The sequence below is a fragment of the Thermobia domestica genome, chromosome 16 (genome assembly GCF_964235325.1).
Source record: "Thermobia domestica chromosome 16, izTheDome1.hap1.1, whole genome shotgun sequence".
Taxonomy (NCBI): domain Eukaryota; kingdom Metazoa; phylum Arthropoda; class Insecta; order Zygentoma; family Lepismatidae; genus Thermobia; species Thermobia domestica.
Window position 1 is genome coordinate 143646741 of NC_137469.1, and position 22299 is coordinate 143669039.

At 34.1% G+C, this 22299-nt stretch overlaps 1 protein-coding gene across 2 annotated transcripts in view; it reads left to right on the forward strand.

The window, feature by feature from the left end:
• The window catches only part of LOC145673466 (phospholipid-transporting ATPase ABCA3-like), a 312570-nt gene extending 291840 nt beyond the window's left edge, over positions 1-20730 (forward strand). For both annotated transcript variants that reach the window (XM_081743188.1, XM_081743189.1), the window contains exons 24-26: positions 1137-1347; positions 8817-9033; positions 14659-20730. In XM_081743188.1, coding sequence (XP_081599314.1) covers positions 1137-1347; positions 8817-9033; positions 14659-14832 — 602 coding nt within the window. In that variant the 3' untranslated portion in view covers positions 14833-20730. The remainder of the gene's footprint in view (positions 1-1136; positions 1348-8816; positions 9034-14658) is intronic.
• Positions 20731-22299: the final 1569 nt, after the last annotated feature.

Sequence of the window (22299 nt, forward strand, 5' to 3'; positions counted from 1 at the left end):
CGCCTTTGGCATGAGAGACCTGACTTCGATTTCCGGCGGGAGCTCATGTAGTTCTGATTCCACATTAATCAGTTGGTCCTGTCTCATATAGCCTTGCTGCTGAAAGGGACGTTAAACTCAATGCAACTCTCTGTCTCTCTCTCTCTCTCTCTCTCTCTCTCTCTCTCTCTCTCTCTCTCTCTCTGTGCTTTTTGCTTCAAAATGATAAAAGTTTTTCAGTTTTTCCTTACAGGACAGACAATTTTTCGATTCATGAAAATTTCCAGATTCTTTAAACGATCTTTCACTTTTTAACATTTCTATACATTAATTGAATCAATTTATTGTTACTGAGGAACTGTAACTTGAGCACATATTTGTTTAGAACGGAATATTTTCCGGAAAAATATAGAAGAACATTATCCACCTCACATTACGGCTAAACAACGATGTAGGAATAAGTGGAATATGTTTTTATGAATCGGAAAATTTTCCGTTTCAAAATTTTCCTGAAAATTTTCATCACTGGTTTCTACGGTGTCTAATACTACTTCGTTTGTGTTGTTCACTGGTGAGCCAGTGTTTCTCATACTAGTCAGAATGTATATAGTAGAAAGATTTAGGAAGACTTATCACTCGAGTTGTGATGGATAGCTATGGTTCAATGGTGATTTTGCCCCTATTTTATTATTCTCTAGGATAGCAGGTATTCATTGATTCAAGCAGTGGACCCATAATATGATGCTGTGTAACAGGATGAAAACTTACATTCATCAATACATTACAGCAGAACTGTTATTAGATTAATACTGAATGCGCAGCTACCCGATCACAGTAGTAGGAAAGCATTTTCTAGTGGTTTACTTTCACCAGTATTCAAGTCGTCAACTAACCAATGTTCTGCAAGAAGAGTACCTTAAGATCCTTCTGACCATAGTAAAAGACTTACGTAGGTCCTTCGTACGGTAAACTGGTGGCGTAGTGTCTAATTCATAGTGAATTTCTTATTCATGTTGGATAATTTTATTGTCCGAACTTTGCGCTTCGCTACTGGAAGTCATACTCCATGCAATTACGGTTGATGTTGTAAGCGTAGAAATTAATATTTATATAGGATAATAATATAAATAATTGTACAAATTAATTCTCTTTTATAGATTTAAAAGAGTATGGTGACAAGTATTGTGAAACTTACAGTGGAGGAAATAAGAGGAAGCTAAGCACTGCAATTGCTCTCATTGGCGATCCTCCGATTATATTTCTGGACGAACCAACGAGCGGTGTTGACCCAGTGTCTAGGAGAAACCTCTGGAAAGTTCTCCAACAATGTCAACATCAGGGACAGTCAATTGTTCTCACATCTCATAGGTAAGTATGATCTAGCATAGATTTATGTACGTAATTTCACATTCTTTCACTTTTTTTTTTTCTTTTACATTCCTTTTCTCTCCCCTTATTCATGGTAACATTCTTACCCCAAACAACTTTTATTGTGAGTCTCAAAGCCACGTGTCCATGATTGAGTGTTGTAAATATGAAGGAAAATAGATCAACTGTCTAATAACAGTACTACAAATCTTTGTTTACTGCAGTAAGCGAAAAAATACATACTCAGTCAGGGTGGATTGATCAGTCTGATTTAAATCACTTGATTTTTTTAAAAATAAAAATCGTTGATTTAAATCAAATTCCGAAATAATTTAATCTAAAGTGAAAAAGTAAAATCCCGTTTCTATTATATTATTTCAGTCATGGAAGATAATAATCATAATACAATGAGACTCAAATGTATGTACAGCACAGTATGAAAACAAGTGTCATGCAGAGGATGATTAGGGAAAATCCTGTTTTAAACTTGTAACGGGGAAATCAAGTTTAAATCCTGCTTTCTTCTCTTCGTAACATAGGGTTTTTAAATCGTTAACTATTCCAACGGGGAAATCACCATGAACATTTAAGACGAAAATTCTTCTGTGTTCGCGTCTGTTTGCTTGTTCCCAGATAATAGAAGGGTATTTAGAGGGATCCCTCCGAAATTCATGTACTTTGTATGTGCCGCAATCTAGTTCCGATTTTTTTTTTTTTTTTTTTTTTTTTTTTTTTTTTTTAAATGCTTAAGAAACATTTTTTGGGATTGAAATAGGTTAATGATTAGGGATTAGTTCAAAATTCATCCCCAATACTTTCACTTAAATGGCATAATTAACATTTAATACTATTTCCTAATATTTTTTCTCCAGTTCGTGACTTGTATTATACGAGGAGAAAGATTTGATTTAAATTTTAAAAAAAGAACAAAAATGACTTTTTTTAAAAAATCATATTTTTTTCCACCTATACTCAATAAAGATGTTCTAACAAAGTTCATAATGGTAGTTCAAAATGCCAATAGGAAAAAACTCTCACAGTAAACTCCTTTTCATAATGAATTATCAACCTAATTTTTGGTAATTTCTAGTATCGTCAATAGGGTTAGTTTGGAAAGAAAAGTGATTAAATACTAGTCATATAAAGTCAGGAAATATTTTTTTTTTTTTTTTTTAATGGAAACTTTGTCACTTCGTTTCTAACATACATGCTTTCCACCGTCATCTCATTGGCTGAGTCACTGTTGAATGTAGTAGCCAACGGCTAAAAAAGGAGCTTAGAATACCTGTTTTTTTCCGTTGTCTTGTTTCTTGTGTGCCATTCGAATTACAAAAGTATCACCTTACAATTTTATATCAGGTAAAAGTATTTTTCCATGTATAATTGAGTACAAAAGTTGGAATATGGTAGTGCAGTTCGCTAACCGTTCATAAGCTTTAAGAAAACTATAAATTATTTTAAAGAATTATCTCTGTAATATCTTGGAGGTATTAAAAAGGCCGTAACTTTGCTGGAGGTATGTCTTAGTGAAGCGATAAGTGGGATACGAATACAAAAATAAGTATCTTTTTTCGAGATTTACAAAAGGTTCATCTGTTATATGGACCGATTTCAAAGTGTACTTACCCTATGAAAATCCATGCCAACCTACACTGGTTATAGTCTATCGGACCATTAACATTATAGACTATCACCCTACATCACAATTTCTAGTGCTGCGACAAACTACGTTGGACCATAGGCATAGGAATTCCCATTCCTTTTTACAGGTTTTCTATAGGACAGTGAGGGAATGTTAACACGTCTTTTAATAAATGTAACATTGTAAGTTTTCGTTTAACATGTACTGTAGGTTTGAAATCTGTAATAACCTGCTGTAGTGCCATTTGAAAAAATACAACTTCATTGGGTTGGTAACACTGTTGACATTATATCACAGATTATACTAAATAATACCCCCTGTCAATATTTGTATGGAACAAAATTTCAGCAATTTCTGTCAATTAATTTAAAAATAACAAGGACGTATCAAGCTAAACGATTCATTATATATATATATTCATATTCTAGCAGAACACCCGTTGTTTACACGGGAGAATACGTTTCATTTTGGACATAAAGGGGTGAATTTGGATTTGAACGGCATCGGAAGTCGCACTGTTTGTCTCAGTGACCCCGAAAAGTATGGATTCGACACCAACATTAAGAATTTGTATAAATCTCCCCATCCTCCCAAGTTGCGGGGCTGAATTTGGATTTAAACTGCATCGGAACAGTCACTGTTCATCTCAGCGACCCCAAAACTATGGGTTTGACATTATATTGTTCATTTTCGATCATTTTTAAACCTCTCTCTTTCCCCTTCCCTACGATGCACCATCAATGCGAAATGATGAAAACCATCCCAGGCTCGAACTTCATCTATGTTGAAAATTTCATCGAGATCAGTCGGGTAGTTCGAGTTATTAAGTCACAAACATAGTAAGTTTCATTTATATAAATATATATAATATGCGCTTTATTTAAGACAAATTGCATCGCAAATTGCGATGCGTCTATAATCACACTGTATTACGTAAGTTTTTTTTCCTTTCTTCGACAAAACTCTATAACATGACCTTTCTTGCATCCCTGTAGTTATAATAAATCGACGGACGAAAGCCTTTCCTTTCCTTTTAGATTCTTTTTTTCTCAATAACACATCATAATACTGGAGATTGGTAGTAGAATCGATGACGGAGGAACCGTGTCATTCCGACATTTTATAGCATATAGAAATAAAGTATCTTAATTTTGCTTCCAAAATTCTAAACCTCAGCTTACTTTTTGGGAATTAGATAACTAGGGAAACACGGAACTTAGCCTTGTTTTAGTGCCTCATGCTCTGATAAGCAGTTACTAACTTCTACAACTACGTAGTTATTTCATAGCATTGTGGAAATATTGTTCTGTTGCGTTCTTATTTTCATGGAATTTGTGAAGAATAGTAATTTTCGCTTTACAAAAGTTATAAAAAAGGAAAATCAAAGTGGATTCGGACAGCGTTTAGCTACAGCACAAGTTGAGAAAGTAACGCTTGTGTGAATTGAAGTTACTGTGTTTTTGTCATAAAAATAAAGTGTCACTTCCTGGTTGCGTAATGCCAGTTTCCGGTTTCTTGTTTCTTGACTGCATTAAGGATTCAGTACTTAATAGAAAGCTGTAAAGCTGTATGTAGACACATTCAAATCTAGCTACCATCTAAGGTAGTCTGTAGAATGACGAAGTTAGTACTTTCTTTTAAAAATATTTTTTTCTTGTGCGAGTACGATCACAAAGCAAGGTTATAAAGCCTGCAGTGAAATGTGTATATATTATTTCATACAACCAACACAGTCAGCAGATAGTACACACATTAGGTTATTTTTCGACGTAGTCTTAATATCGGTTGAGGCATTTGTCTCATCGTGGAATGAGTTTTGAAGGTTTCTTCCTGGTAGAAATCCTGTCCTTGTGTGTTCAGCCACTTTGTCACGAAGTGTTTTACCTCCTCGTCTGAAGCAAAGTGACGGCCTCCTAGGTGCTCCTTCAAGTGCGGGAACAGGTTAAAGTTGCTTGGATCGAGGTCCGGGCTGTAGGGAGGGTGGTCGATGTTGTTGTGGTGATCTTCTTGGTTGTATGAGAGCGCGCTTTGTCATGAAGGAAGATGATGCCCTCAGTGAAAAGTCCTGGCCGTAAATCTCGACCAGCTGCCGGTGAATTTCAGCCGCGGTTACATGTTTCACCACAGAAATCGAATAACTGGGCGGACTTCTTCGCGAGACCACGAGTCACCATATGTTTACGTACAATTAGCGCCGTAGCTGAAACTACACAGTTGTCAACTTCATGTAGTACAATTACTGCACATCCCTTATTCCTCTGTAACAGACGAAACTCTAGAAATATCGACCTTGTAACCTTAGTTTCTGATCTTTCGTCGTATTTTGCTTTTCATTATCATATGTGTTCGTTATATACAAAATTACTTATTTTCATAATGTTATATCCTCATAAAGATATTAATTAAATATATTATAATTCTCATTTCCCTTCCTGCTAGGAATGCTGAAAAAATGTAAATTAGGATGTAAATTTAAATATGTTTCCAATATTGTTATGCAAAAACAAAAACGTGAAAAAAAACGATATATACGCAGAAGACTATCTGGCTCACGATTATCCGGCCTAGTTCTAGAAAATCTGTGTAATAAAATGCAGATTTTTTCGAACGATCTACTCTAAAGAAAACGTGAGTTTGACAAGGAGAAACAGTTATCTATCAAGGATCTTTCAAATACTGAAGACTAGCTTCTTCAGGATTCATACAAAGTGGAAAATCAGGAAAACTATAGATAGTCAGTGAATGTCAGGAAAACAAATTGAAATTCAGAAGAAGAGTTATTTATATATATATAATGGAGAATACTTAAAAATAGCAGAAATATCTATTGTAAAGCCATTATGAATCAATGATGATGCGATAAATCGGTGAAGTGGACTATGTATAACCTACTACGTCGCTTGCATTATTCATTCAGTAACACCCAACTCGTTGAGGAAAGTTTACTGAGATCACAGGATGTACAGATTTCCCTATGAAGTTGTGCAGCGTCCACTAGTTGAAAAATACAGATTGTTTTCAGAGGGCATTGGTAATTTGGAGCTATATAATTAAATTTCTACAACAAGCAAAACTACCAAATACGAGACTTATAAAAACCCCGAAGAAGGCTGAAAACAATCCATTTATTAAGTGCAAACTGACTTTCTGAAAGATGGTAGCCATTGAATGCCAGCCCGTCCTGGATAGGTTTCAGTAGGTTTCAGACGTATATTTTTTTAATCACTCGACCCTAGGCATAGAAACTAAATATATGGATCTGATTGCTTGGAGTTATCCGTTTTTTGCCACGTAGCATACATATAGCAGAAAGCAAACGCCAAATGCTGCCGGCTCTCATAGCCGACGAGTGAGCTTGTGGTGAAAATCGCTTTTGGCGTGGGTTCAAACCCGGCCCACGGATTTTTAAATTTTTTTTTCTAAATTTTCATAACACTTTCGTTAAAATAAGATAAAAATAATAACCAATTTTCGCTTGTACGTAATATATAATGCATAAATTGTGCTTTTTCCTCCATCTACCTAGATATTTCTGATAGCTCTTATAAACAATGACATTATAAACCAACAGGAGAGTAAGAAGTCGGGCTCTAGCGAAGCGAAGGGTTGTAGAGGGTAGTTGAGACAGAGAGGGAAAGGTGCCAGAGGCATCAGAATGGGGAAAGACTTTGCACACACAACTTTATTGATAAAAAAAAGAAGTAATTTACTTACGTGACGAAACATAGCTGAGCGAGCGAAAGGGGTTAGAAGCTCCGCAGGGCTCGTTTTGTTCTATCTTAACCCCCATGATAATACGTCATACTCGGGTAGTGCAACTTCGATGCAATTCTAATCTCGCCTGCTTCCTTGTGACCAACTTAAAACAGTTGACTAGAGTAGCTCATGAAAAAATGCGTTTGAGACATGTCTTTGATGCTGTAGGAAAGCTTGTACGAGATTTCATGATTCAATGTGTGTGGAACGAGAACTGCTGAAACGTACAGATACAAGACTATTAACTGTTGATGTAACAAACGCAAAAAAATCTTATTGTGAGCATAAATATCGACATTGGATTTGCTGCCTGACGTTTTCTTGCACAAATAGGAACAGAGACCGAGGAACAAGAGAAACTGGAATTTTTAGGACTGCTGCTGGATCTTAACTTCTGTAATTACTAAACTTCAACAGAGCATTGCCTTAGAGTACAAAGGAGTTACAAATCTCTCTCCATTAGATCCTAAGGTAATTTAGTATTCACCTTATGTAGATCAAAAGAGGTTCTTCTTTTAGACGAACTCCATATTTCTGACATGACAGTTGATATGCGCTTGCTGAAAATTTTGGAAAAGTTTTCTTCTCCAGTCTAAACTCAGCAGAATTTCAAGAAGTCGTCCAAAGTTGTAACAAATTAGGACTTAACGCTCTATATAGTCAGTTTCTTGTTGGCGCTGAATAGTACAGATGTTTATGGAAGATATTAAAAATTGGGTTGTCATTCTCACATGGAAATATAACGGTCGGAAGAGGGAATATAACGGTCCGTCAACAAATCATTCTTAACGGAAAATATGCATGAAAAGACTACTTTAACAGAAAGGTATATTGATAACCAGATACGAGATGCAAGAAATATTGAGCTCTGGAAAATCATCAGAAGATGCTGCTTTACGTGGAAAGCTCTACAGACGCGTGAAGAGTATTTGCACCAGCAGAAGGAAGAAATAAGTGGCCATAACAAAAAAGAAACTGGAAAGAGAATGTTGGATGTACAACTGAGAGACTTAGAGCAACAGAGCATAATTGTGTCCTCCGTATGGATTTGAAAATTAGTTGCTGGTGCGTAAAGAACAGAAACCAAGAGTTTTCGAAAATGAAGTTTTAAGAGGGAAGAAAATGCCTGGAAAAGAAACATGGATCTTCATAATTGCTACAGGTTATCAACTATGATGCAGATAATACATTGATACGCTTAAGATTGACAGGCCATTTTGCGTACATGTGTATTACGAATGGGGTGCATAGAGTCCTAATCACAAGCGAGAAAAGAAATCTTGATAGTTCAAGAAAGAGGTGAGAGAATAATAGAAAACCTAATCTTATGGAGGTAGGCAATAGCAATCAAGAGTGAATTGAGCTAGCGTCAGATAGAATCTAATGGAGAAATTTTATTGACCTTCTGGTTCCTCAAACCGTAGAGTTCATGGTAAAAACAAATATATAATTACAGTTTTTATAAGGTTTTTAGTTTAACATCCCACGGTTACGCATCTCGGCTAAGAGAGACGGTGATGAGATTTGGGATAATGGTGGAATGAAGAACATGGAAGGAAACGGAAGAATTCCGAGAAAACCCACGGTATTTGTCCACCATAAAGACCAGTTGATGGAAGCTGCGACCAAACCAAGAACCCTGCGTACCACATGTGAGCACCCTATCATTGAGCCACTTTGCAGTAAACGAAATATAAATAATGTTAATTTCTGAAATCTTTTGATTGTTCTTTGTCTAGCGAAAAAAAAGTGAGGAAAGAAACAATGATACCTGCCATTATAGAAGATTGTCACAAGCTGTTTTACTAATGACGCAAAGACAACATGGTGACAATTCCCTAACAAGACAAATACAACTATATGTCTGGACTAGCGTTCGTTTCCGTTTTTGCTAGATAGCGATGACTGTAGCTATAACTGTTTGATATCCCTTTATTGTTATAAATTGTAGACATATTTAAGAAGTATTTGGTATATGCAATCCCAAATTCATCTACCCTAATTTATAGAATTAAAAGTATTTTGGTGTTAATGTAAGGCAAAATAATATATTGTTACTGTTTATTTTCAGTATGGAAGAATGTGAAGAATTGTGCAATAGAATAGCGATTATGGTTAATGGTCGATTTGTGTGCTTGGGAAGTACACAGTACTTAAAGAATAGATATGGACAGGGTTTTACAGTCACATTCAAATTACGATTAGGTCACGATGAACAAAGTGTACACAGATTAAAAGAGGATGTGGCAGCAAGATTGAAGCGGTGTGACTTGAAGCAAGAACATCAGGTAATTTCATTACTGTTGATTCATTGTTTGGAATTAATATTTCTTTCTACACCCAAGGCTAAATGAAACGAGACTTATTTCTTCTTATGTAGCCTGGACGGTAAAAGAAGACGTTGTAGATACGTTAAAAATATATTCCATATATGTAGATAGGAAGGTAGATTAATAATTAAATTTCTCACATTACACTGTTGTAACTTTCATACTGTACTGCGATTGCTTTCCCGGTTCATAATAATTGCAAAACGAAACTAATTTTCTCTGTACACAATGATTTTCATGAAAACTAGTCTTTTTAGATTTTTCGACAGAAACATAAAATCAGACAAGTTGTAAGATAAAACAGTCTTAAAAATCGAATGAGCAAAAAATCAGTCAATTATTTTCGTAGCATTTTTTTTTAAATAGCATGTTACAAACAGAGGGTATAGATTCAAAATAGTTGATACAAACTAGCTGAACCTGTGCTCTCTACACAGCGCATTATTCACATTTGAGCATGAATCTCCTTGTCATTCCCCACAACATCTGTACATGTCCCTTTACAGACACAAGTGAAGGACGTCTTGATAAAATTCGGCAAGGGGTAAAGGGGAGATTTTTTCGATTATTTTTTCAATATCTCGCACAGTTTGCAAGATTTGAGCCTACTTCTGGTTGGAGTTTCTAATTAATGTATGAAAAGTGTTTTCTTTCCTCTTGCATGTAGTGTGTAATAAGTAAGTACATTACTTACACAACTAATTATGTCAGTGATATATGGTGTTCATTGGGCAGAACACTCCAAACAATAAAGATTCATCTTAGACTGGACAAATGATTATCCTTATCATTTAGCAATGAAACAAACGCCGGAGAGATATACTAACCCAGTATACAAACGTGTGGAATTTGTGTACGATGCACTTTTAATTTCAATACTTCCAGTGTACCCCTAAATATGTAATAAGAAATAATGGCCATTTTTATAAATATTCAATTAAAAGTGAAAAATCTGCACACAATTTGCAATCGATCAGTGAAAATGGCATCTTGCTAGAGCTTGTGGTTTCTGAGATATTGTCAAAAGAATTGGTCACAAACATATAAACTTTTCTTAACCATAAACATATAAACCTAGCAGTTTAATATATAGATAAAATAACTAGAGCAGTTTTCGGCAGAATTGTGTGAAGTAAACTCAGGATTCTTTTATAAAGTAAACAATCCTTGATGGCCCTATTTAAAAATATTGGTATATTTCTAACTTTAATTTTAGTTTTAGTTCTGTTTTCAAAGTAATTCTAACAAAGTCAGTTATTATTGTAGTTATTTTAAGTAAATTCCTTTTGTCTAATTATTAAAGAAATAAGTAAGACACTTACTTCCTTGATTGCATCTGTAAAAGTTTTCGTGTATAAGTTCATCTACTTTTTCTGTAATCTTGTTTACCAAGTTATATCACTCACATGAAGATCGAATTACTTTATAAACGCCTTTTGCACTTTTGGTATCAGGGTTCTGAAATGGAAAATCATCTCGTAATAAACAGGTTGTTTATGTATATTTTTTAAGGATATTTCTTAATGAAAGAATTGAAGATCTAACGATTCTTCAGTATGCACTAAAACTAGTGTTGTAAAAAAAGTTTATTTTATGTTTTTTCAATAAAAAACACTGTTAGTTTTCATGTTTTCTATTCAAATGGCTGTTTTTTTTTTCTTCTGGCAATTATTATTAATTGATTTATGTTGCAGATAAGTGAAATAATCAGCAGAACTTAAGTCGAAGCCCTCGTACCTTACAAATCCTTTTTTTTTGTTTGTAACTTTACGAGTAAAATTATGTGATTATTGTACATTTGGGTTCATTCTTTTGACTAGTAACTCGTGTTGTTGTAGTAGTTATAATCTCGACTAGTGATAGTATCGTTGTTCTAAACATCAACTTCATAAGAAAAATTCTTTCTCCTTTTTATTACATCTTAGTTCCAATAGTGTTGCTGAGAAATACAGGGTGTTTCAAAATGAATATTAGCGTTTTAAGGCTTTGTAGTACGTATCACATTTAACGTACAATTATAAACAATGCATTAAGTAAAAGAGCAACTCAAACAGTTTTTGCTACAACTGTTTAATGTGAGCACCATTCGTCACACGGCACACATCGAGTCGATAAGTAAGAAAAGCCCATGAACTTTCCGCCATATGGCACAAAGCACATTCAATTTAGGGGAGCCTCGTTGTACTGTATCATCTCCTGACGATTTGCTGACTCCCATATGCGAACATGATGAGTGTTTATGTTAGCACTTAGGTGAAATGTCGATTTATCACAGCCGGCATAGTCGTGGGACATAAAACTGAAAGATTTCATTTTTTTCGATTTATCACTGAAGACGATACGATCCAGGAAATCTTCATCGTCATGCAGCAATATTTCGTTTGCAAAATTGGCACGTAAACTGTAGGCTTTAGACCTTTAGCAACTGCAAACAATAAGGACGTAGTTGTCAGCGTCTCTCTGAAATTCTTCACACAAACGGTTGCACTGTAACTACAGATTCAGTCTTTGCAAAATTAAAACACAAAAAGCTTTCTGCTCTCTAGTCGCCATCTTTGCTACTAGCTCTTTCTAACGGCAGATAGAGAAAACAATGCATGTGCATGCGTGCGTACAAAACTGTTTGAGTTGCTCTTTCATTTGATATTATTTATAATTGTAAGTTAATTGTAATAGATACTACAAAGTTTCAAAACCCTAATATTCATTTTGAAACGCCCTGCATTGCATCAAAGTATGTCATCCTATATTCATGTCTTGTATGTACATATCATCAGGGCCGGCCCTAGGCAATTTGCCGCCCCGTGCAATGGCACAATTTGCCGCTTCTCCCTTTATCCAGAAAGAACAAATCTGAAGAGTCACGATTTTAAGTATGCTGCTCCAGCATGAACAACGAAGGGAAGAGAAAGTGAACTCGCACGCAGAAAGGCATAAATACTACAAATACAATCTCGTTTTTTTCTTTAAATAATAATGTATTACGTTAGTGAAAGATAAAACAAACACACCTGAAAGATGGTAACCCTTTTTATAGAATTCAATATCGAGCTTCAATCTCAATATATCAGTTTGCAATTCCAGTGCAACTAGTTCTTTTATCTTTATTTCTTGATTTTCCTTCTACATCTGTTATTTTTTGTATAAAACAAAGTTGTTTCCACCTTCAATGATAAAGAACTTATTTGTGACAAAAACAAGACCAACTTTCATATCAGAACTGTGATAACTAACTAAATGGAACAGCTGTTCGAGAATTGAGTTCTTGTATTTGACTAAATCAAGCAATTTATGCTGGGCTTTATTTGACCATTTGCTTTAGCACTGTCCATGTGACCTTAAACTAGTGTGACCTAAATATGATTTATGAATGTAGTATTCAAATAGAAGGTCAGCTTAGTAAACTTAACTACCATCATCATGAAGTGTGTTTCCAACAAGAGATATTTATTTTAAATAATATACTTACAACTACGTAGCCTGGATTTTCTAATGGAGGGAGGGAGGTCCGTAAAGTAAAATACTGTGGGTTATCACACCAGGGGCTCGATCATTGTAAACTATTTTACTGGCAACATTTATTGATTCGTTTAGGCAGGATTTCGTAAAGGGGGACGTGACATTAAATACTGTAGTTATCATACCAGAACTCGATGAATCAAAACTATTTTACTGGCAGCATATATTGTTTTGTTAGGGCAATAAAATGAGGATATGTTAGTAAGTATTCTAATAACATACTATGAAGAAATCTCGAGTAAAAGAAGATAAAAAGTATTGAAAACGATTTTCTAATATCTACGTTCCTTTCTCTGTTTATTCAAATCTAACAATTTTCCTTTCATTATAATCTTAACTATTATAAAAGGTACATATCCAATAAGGTTTCGTTACTTTCTCTGTCGAATTAATTGTTAACAGAACTTTCTTTCCACATAACTTTTTGTTTTCATTATTCCGTCAATTACTATCTGTTCCAAATGACAAGTTAAAGGAGCAGTGGAAAACTGTTTCTGAAATAATATGTTTGATACTGCAGAGAAGCAATGACGAAAAATTATAATAAAAACGTCTACTTTATTGCAGAACGACACTATGTTTTCGAGAGTTTGAAATTTTCCTGACTAGTAGCAGAAATTCTGAGAATTTTGCAACTTTTCTAAAAATTTCAAATTCCCGGAGTTTTCCAGGATATGACGCTTATTCGCCACTATGAATTGCAAATAATTCGGCTAATGCGTTCTTGTAAGGCTGGAGTGGAGTGGACGCTGATTCTTCTTCTTTTTCATCCTTTAATTTATTTCAATCCTGGTTTCAAAGCGGGACCAGACCCCCCTGGCTACGTGCCTGATACTTATGACAGATTTTGCGTCCCCGTGTAATTGCACGTGTTGCATATGGTAGAGCCGGCCCTGCATATCATATTTCGAGTCGACAAATTATTTATGTGATATCTAGAAAAATACTAGTAGGCAAACTAGTATTAGTTTTTACCTTTAAACAAGTTATTTGCATTTTATACTGTACGTGATATTTCGTACTTGTTAAAGGCCTGCTTTCATGAAAAAACAAATTTTCATTTATACTTCTATTTATTGGTTGATATTGGTGAGGTTTGCTACTCATATATATTTGTTCCGTATCAGTATCTAGCGTTTAATTTACGTTGCATTTTATGGTAATTACCTACATACAAATACTTCATACTTAAATAGACATTAGATACGTAAACAAATGATGCTTTGAAAAAACAAACGAAATTTAGAAAAAACGAGAGGCAATGCTTTTTTTTTAAAAAAAAAAACGTACATTTCTGAAAAAATACGAACGTTTTTTTTCTGTTTACAACACTAACTAAAAATGTGATAGTGTTTCTCAAACACTGCTTCTTCTTTTCTTAATGTAACATGTACACTTATCTGTAAACATCTATGTAAAAGTTACGTTAAGGAAAGAAGAAGCAGTGCCTAAGAGCCTCTCACATTGTTAGAGTATTAAAAAAAAAAAAAAAAAAAAAAGTTGTTAAATCAGCAGTTTTTTCATAAAGAAATCACTGTAAATAAAATCTACATAAACAACTAGTTTATCAAGGGATCTTATTTTTGTTTTAGAACTCTTTCATGACAAGTCCGTTTTTCTGAAGTGATTCAATCCTCATAAGTGTGAGTAATCTAATAAACAAGGCAACAGAACTAGTGGTTGAAATCATATACTAAAACTTATATAGATGCAATCAACAAAGTGTTTTACGTATTGCCTTAAGAATTAGATCGAAAACTGAAATCTATGTTTTACGTCCCACGATTATGCCGGCTAGGCTAAAGGAGACAGTGATTATGAGAAATGAAGGTAATAGTAGAATGAGTAAAGTGGGAGGAAACGGAAGAATCCCGAGAAAACCCACGCATACGGTGTTTGTCCACCACAAAGTCCACTTGAGGCGAGCTGAGATCGAACCAGGGACCCCGCGCACCAGAGGTGAACGCTCTACCACTGAACCACCGCGGCCCCTAAGAATTAAATTGAAAATGCGTGAAGTGTTATCTGTAAGTAAATAAATTCCTTTTGTTTTTTTGTTTGCAGAATCTGTTGGAATATCATGTAAAGGATACATCGTTGTCATGGTCAGAGCTTTTCTCCAACGCAGAGAAGATTAGGGAAGATCACTTTGTCGTGGAAGACTATACTATTAATCAAACTACGCTGGAACAAGTGTTCCTGTCGTTTGCCCAGTTCCAAAAAAGTAACGAGGCATGAGTACCAAGGATGTAAGTAAAGCATTTATAACTTGTATATTTCAGCTTTATATAATGAATTGTATATGCTGTTAAATAATACACGATGTATTATTCAGTGTGCTATCACTTGAAGCTTTACAGTTTTAAAAATCAATTGCGATGAAACCTCAATTTAATAATAACATTGAGTTTCCATATTTTATTTCACAGTACTATTATACATAATGTTTTTCATTACTCAGAATATTATTTGGAATTTATAATATTCAAGTCCAAGTGACCGTAAGTGTGATTGTAAGGATAGATCTGAATTCTACGTATAAATTACTTTCTATTTGGTCTATTGACTAAAGTTCTGTTTTCCGTGTCAATTGAAAATGCTTTAAGACAGTCGTATGAGAAATATCACAAATTTCGAACATTCGTGCAACATACACTCATGTCCAAAATGGTTGTTGCATATCTGTAACTGTCTTAATGTAAGAATATAATATGATAATGATTTTGCAGGGTACTTTTAATACTGATACTGTGTGTATAATCGGGAAACGTATATTTGTGGTAAATTTCTTAAAGTATTATAAATACGAAAATTAGAATGAGTAAAACAAAATGTTGCTAAATGGACAAGAAAGTTTTATTTTCGTTTTATTCTTATTTACTGTTCTTTTGACATGAAATTTACCACATACATGTCTTTGCCGATTATATACATACTAACATCATAAGAAATACCGGGCGAATTCGTTATCAAATTATATTCCTACAACAACATATTTATATACATGCAACAATAATTTTGGACACGAGTGTGTATCATGTGGTATGTGCACTAGCATTAGATACGGATGTTGTTTAATAACTTCATAAAGTGCAGGAGATCGTAAACTAAAATGGTGCATGAATTTCATGCATGTGTTCTCAGGGTAAGAAGTAGGCAGCGGAATTGGCAATACTCAAATCAAAAGTATCGAATCTATAAAGTTAAATGTAAAAATATTATTCATATTTGTAAGAAAACGTTACACTTTGAAATAAATTATTTTTTGTATTAGTTGAATCATATTATTGATTCGTCTTTTAAGAAACGATAATGTAGCTGAATTTAAGTTTATTAATTTATTAGTGCGTTTGTAAATTTAGAAAGATCTTAACACTTTATTAAATAAAATAGCTTTATTTTTTCTTTTTGACTTAAAATACTTTTAGTTACTGAAACATTCCAACGATATAAATATCTCCCAAGTGATATTAAAAGCTATTATCGTAAGATAATGTAGAGAAAATGAAACTCGAAAGAGTACAAATAAGGAAAAGTGTATTTTGTAATTTTTATTTTTTTATATGATATTTTAAAGCATTTGTTTGTATATTACTTTTGCACATGCAAAAATTTTAATGAGTTGTATATTGGTTATATCCTTCTTTGTGCAAGTTTTTCTATGAAATACATACAAAAGTGGGGAGTATAGCTAAATTATAAAATATAAATGTAATAATACAAATAGTATTATTTACAAAATACAGAACGAAAGAGAAAGAAGAAAGAAAAACAAATTTTAGGTTACTTAATGGAAATTGACTAAGTCCAGATTTCCTCTATTTATATTATGTATTCATCCTTTTCTAGAGGACTTCGATTTTTCGTATTATTATACTGTTATTTCATAGTTTAACTGTACTTTTTAATTGTGTATGTATATATACTGTATATTCTTCTACGAAATAAGATCAGAAACAAATACGATTGTAAAGCTATCTTACAGCAGTGCCTTATAGTATACGAGTGTAGCTAGTTGGATTTATTTATTTCGGTGTGTAGTTGTAGACTTGAATATTTTTTGTACAAGAACTTAGTTAGCAATGGACCTCTCCATTCTACATGTTTTGTATAATATTAATGTTTTTACAATTCATGTCTGTGAAAGTGAATAGGTGTACGATCATGGTCGAAAGAACCGGAGAAAATCTCAAACTATTGAACTTTTTATTTTTCATTTCCACTTTCCGTATTCAAAGTAAACTATATTATCAGATGTTAATTGTGATAATTTAATATAAGTAATGTATAAATATCTACTTGTTCAACTTGTTTAATAAATTCATATAATAGTTAACATCAACAAAATTGTGTTCAGGGGGCAGCGGTGGCTCAGTGGCAGAGCGTTCACCTCTGATGCATGGGGTCCCGGGTTCATACCCTGCTCCCGCCAAGTGAACTTTGTAGTGGACAAACACCGTGTGCGTGGGTTTCCTCGGGATTCTTCCGTTTCCTTCCACTTTCTTTATTCCACCATTTCATTCATTTCTCATAATCACCGTCTCCTTTAGCCTAGCCGGCATAACCGTGGGACGTAAAACTCAAACATTTCATTTCATTTTTCATTTTCAAAATTGTGTTCAGACAGTAATTAGAATTAAATAATTTACAGAAATGCGTTACGGCTGTCAATTGTTAGAAGATAAATTAAAGTTTAACGTGCCACTGGTAGCTATGTAGGCTAAAGGAGATGATTGAGAAAAGCAAATAAATGACCATAAAAGTAATGCTAAAATGAGAATATAGGAGGAAACAGGATAACCCCGGGAGAAGTCGAGGGATACTATGTCTATTACACACACACAGTTTGGGTTCAAGTGCATCTGACTAGCCCTCTTGTCATCTTTGGGTATTTATCTACGTGCTTCTCATACGACTTTCGGTCTCTTGTAGGAATTTGTAAAGTGGCCCCGCGTAGCGTAGTCGATAACGCTCTCGCCTTTGGTGCGAGCGGTTCCGAGTTCGATTCCCAGTGGGAACATTCAGTCGAGGTGTAAAAGCTTTTTTCAGACCAGCCATCCTGAGTGAGGCTTTTCCTGTGTTCTCCTCATTCACACTAGGCAAATGCCGGGATGGTACCTAACAAAATGATCCCAGGCCGCTTCCTTCCTTCCCTATTATTTTCTTCCTCTCCATCTCCCCGGGCAGTGTGATCACTAGGGACGTCATCCCTCGTATATATGTGACGGGCTAACGTAGCCGAAAGCCCAGAAAACTAATCCCTAATCCTAATCTTAAGGAATTCGAAAATTTCTGAATTATCTTCTATTATTGAAAGGAAAGGAAGTTATGACATCGGATCAATTTCTATTGCTTCAATCACGAATCCTTTCTTTTACCCTCCGATGTTTGTCATACCTTGAGCTGTATCTTACTAGCTGTTTGTCCTGCATATATTCATCCATATTTAGAATGATATACTTCCATCGTATCTGATACTTTTGTATCCTTTTTTAGTATTTTTTTTCATAGGCAGCATATTCACAACTTTGATACATACGTATTACATAGAAGTGATATTAAATAAATACAATAAACAGTTTTCTTTCTTTCTCTCTCTGTCTCTTTCTCTTTCATGTTTCAATTACTTCATCCGTGTTACTGCTATTTTGTATTTCTGGGTTGATAATTTTTTTCAGACCTCTTCAAACCCAGTAATCTTAATGCTATGATGTAGAAGTGAGTCTTTTGTTAGTGTGATAACGAATACATGTTTGTTTTTTTAACAGTTACAACGACAAAAATGGTTTAGTTTTCGCAAAAAATATTTGAAAATAAATAAAGTAAAATACTGGAAAAACATATTAATAGCGATAAACATATCTCTATGAAAACTTCTCAAAAATTTGTACTATAATTTTTAGACACGAATTGTCGAACGTGATCTAGCATTACTTGCAGTAAGTAATGCCAGATAATGCGCCATCGATTAATATTCGTTAATCCATGTGAGTACACCAAACAACGAACTACACAAGAATCGAGAACCGTATGTTAACAGATATTTTTAGTGTCATATAATGCATTTTGTAAATACCAAAGCAAAGCTTCTGGCATCCACCAGTGTGATGGAAAACGAAATGAGAAGAAAGTAATATTTTTGTGTTAAGCTGAATTCAGATAAATAGTTAATCTGTGATGTTTTGTTTGCTTTTGTGCAAATTGTAAAGCCACTTTATATATCAGTATATGTTACTATAAAGATTTAAATTAAGAAAAACAATTTATAATATTGTGTGCTATATCAAGTGAGTATTTTTTTCATTATTATATTTTTGTTTATTAAACGAATGTACTTGTTTAGGATATGAATCGACGCATAATTCAATAATAATCAAAAGCTTACGTAGTAATCGTCTATATTTTATAAATAACTATACAGTTTTGACTGATTGATAATAACTTGCGTAATTATGAACAATGTTGAAGGAACTTTCGCTGCAGTCACATTTCTTCGTGTAATATAAGCGTGAACATTTCTATATTGTGTGTTATAAAATATAGATTCTTACTAGGTAATAAGTTGTTGATTATGATTTTATTTGTGTTTAAACAGTTCACAGGACACTGAGTCATTTTAAAATATTTTGATCTGCTTTTTCAGGCTTGGAAATATGATCGTAGGATGTTGAAAAATTCTTCAATTCTTTGTGTATTTTCTTATACACAATTAGACTCATTTAAGAAACTCAATACTGTCCATTCACATTTCTGTTGTGAGACAACGTATTCCCAATGATGATTTTCTTATCTTCGAAAGCTCGAATTACGAAGCAGAATTTCGTTTTCTTAGCGTCTATCCTCTGTAGAGTTCTGAAATTATTATTCACCCTTTTTCTTCTCGGTTATATTCAGTTGCCCAGATCCTCGAGTTTACCCAAAGCGTTTTTAAGTTCCTATTTCCGTGAGGAAGCATATGTTTCCACCACTATCCAGTGTAGGGATATCTGGATAAATTGGTGCAAAGCTGTTTATTCTCCTACTTGCCAATCTTTGTCGTATGTGTTTTCTTTCTGTTTTCTTCTCCTTTCAAAATTTCTCTACATCAAATAAAATCATTACGCATGAAGTTATTGCACTGTTTCTTCGTACACGTAAATTTTAAATTAAAGCCTATCTCGTAACAAAATTTGAAAATGTAAATTCAAAGTTGCTGCATCATCTTCTGCAGAACCGTCTTTCTTTTCTTTCTCTTTGTGATAACATATGAAATTATAGACTAGACTCCACCATGCGCCCGGCATCCGTAAAACCCTAAATAATCCATTTATCCCCAGCAACTCCATAGAATAAAGGGATTATCTTTTCATTTAACTGCAGCTATTCGCCTGGCGAAGTTTAGTCTTTAATACGTTCTAAGTCAAGCTACTAAATAGTAGTGTTGTTTCATATCACAACAGTATTTTTCCTTTTTCGGTTTTACTAACATTTTAAAATATAACTTTCAACAAAATCCACTATACGGCAAAATTCTTGTTGGACAGTTGCCATCTCTCTCCTGCCATCTGGGACGAAATTTGAAAAAATATTTTAAGCTCAGTTGCATTTTCTACAACTTTCGTCTTTCATTAGATGAGAGAGTAATCCTAACGCAACAACAATGAAAAAAAATAGTTTTGGAAATAAATAGCTTCGTATAATTTATTAAGTAAACTGTTTTCTTTTTTAAACTTTTATGTTACTTTATTTATTTTCCAAAGTATTTCATTTAGGAGAAAATATTTCGAGATCATTCAGTTGTATCATAAAATGGTTCCAACGATGATTTGAAACTATCCATTGGTTCAAACTTATACACCATAAATCAGTGAAAAAATTACTCATTATATATGATATATTATAAGAATGATTTTTTTTTTCTCTTGGTTTCAAAGCTGATTTATATTTTAATGCTTTTCAAATGCCTGTAAATTTTGATCATAAATATTCTGATAAGCAAATGTGTACAGAGTGGCCACAGTTTGTAATCTCATATGCTATAATTGTTACTTATATTTTTATGTAACGTGTATTATATTTGCTGTTAATTTTTGACCAAAATCTGTGTACACTTGTGATACAGAAAGCTTTAAATAAAAAGATAATTTCACTAAACCATATTGTTTAAATGTTTTGCTGTTATTTATGTGTTTAATTTTTAAATAGAGACAACAGCAAAAGTGCCTTGAACTCCAGTTAGAATTTTAATTTCTGCTTACGTTGTATCTTTTTAGTTTGATAAGTGAAGACAATGCATAGTTCAATTCATAGTGAAATCTGTCGATGGTATCCACCGTTGATGTCACTGAAAAGTGTCCAGTGTGTGTTTAATAATAATAATTAAAGAAAAGGTCGTATAATATCGCATTTCTATTCAGAAACTCTCCCAACTTTTTCTGTTTAATTTTAATAATAAAAAGATAATAGTTATATAAAGAAACTATCAACGCAATATGAAGCGTGTGAGTTTAGCTTCATATTGTGAAACAACGGTAGACCTTCAAAGTATATAAATCCAATATTGAAGCTGGAAGTGATAAATCTACGAACATTAATCTTATTGCTGAATTACTGCTGAATTGGTATGAACAAGCCGTTTCTCGTTATCTATTGCCGCTTTTGCTCTATGGAAATCAATGTAAGTAATAGGAGTAGAAGTAGAGTAATAGGAATAGGAGTAGTCCACTACTTCCTTTTTCAATAGAGGGTTAAGAGGGGAAACGGAATCAAATCTTGTAATACCTAACCCCTATCAGAAAGCAGTTTCTCGCTGTTTATTACCGTTTTACATTTCAATGGAAGGAAAATGGTGAAGATAGAACCTGCTATTGCTACAGTGAACTCATATCAAAACTGTTCTCTGCTTTCTTACCATTAGGTTAGTGCGACTGAAATGTTCGCTTTAAGATCTGGTGGGAAACTCACCTGAGCAACCCAACATAGGAATGAACTAGTCATGTGTCTAACGTCAAACTCTGCACATGTCTAGAAAAAGAGACGGGTGCCCCGACAGTCAGAAGTCAAGGCATTGTTGAACAGGTTAGTATGGAAGCACACTATGGAGAACACGCAATTCGTCCTTATTAATACAAATTGTCACATTCTGTACAGCAAGCCGCTTAAAGTAATAGTGATAAGAGCCAGGAATAGCCAATGAACGCACTGTTTGCCGTTGGCCTGTCAATTTTCGTTCCGGCAACATAGTTTTTGCAAAATAAGCCCCGTGGGCACCGATCTACATCATGTTCGGATGAAGTCTCCAGGCACATCATGGGAGCGGACCCTCGTAAAAGTGTTTGAACCATTGCAGGTAGATGTCGTTTAGGTACTCCATGCAATCGGTAAGGTGATAAAGTTGGTCTCATGGGTAGCACATGAGTTGATACGGCCAACAAGAGTCGCCATCTGGTGTACAGTTCTCTTGAGTGTAGAGAATATCCGGGAAAGTTCCTTGCATTGAATTGCCGTTTTTGGTTTTAAAAAAATCGATCTGTTACGGCAATCGCAATCGGTCAGGACAGTTGTTGGATGTTGATCATTGTCCAGGACGGTTTCTAAAACCCTAGAAGATATTGCTGATATTGTAATCTGTGTTCGGGTTGATCCATATCTTTTTGCCGTGGAAGCAAAATGATCACTACGGTTCGTTACAGTACTGAACTCCGTGAAATGCACTGCAACTTTGGC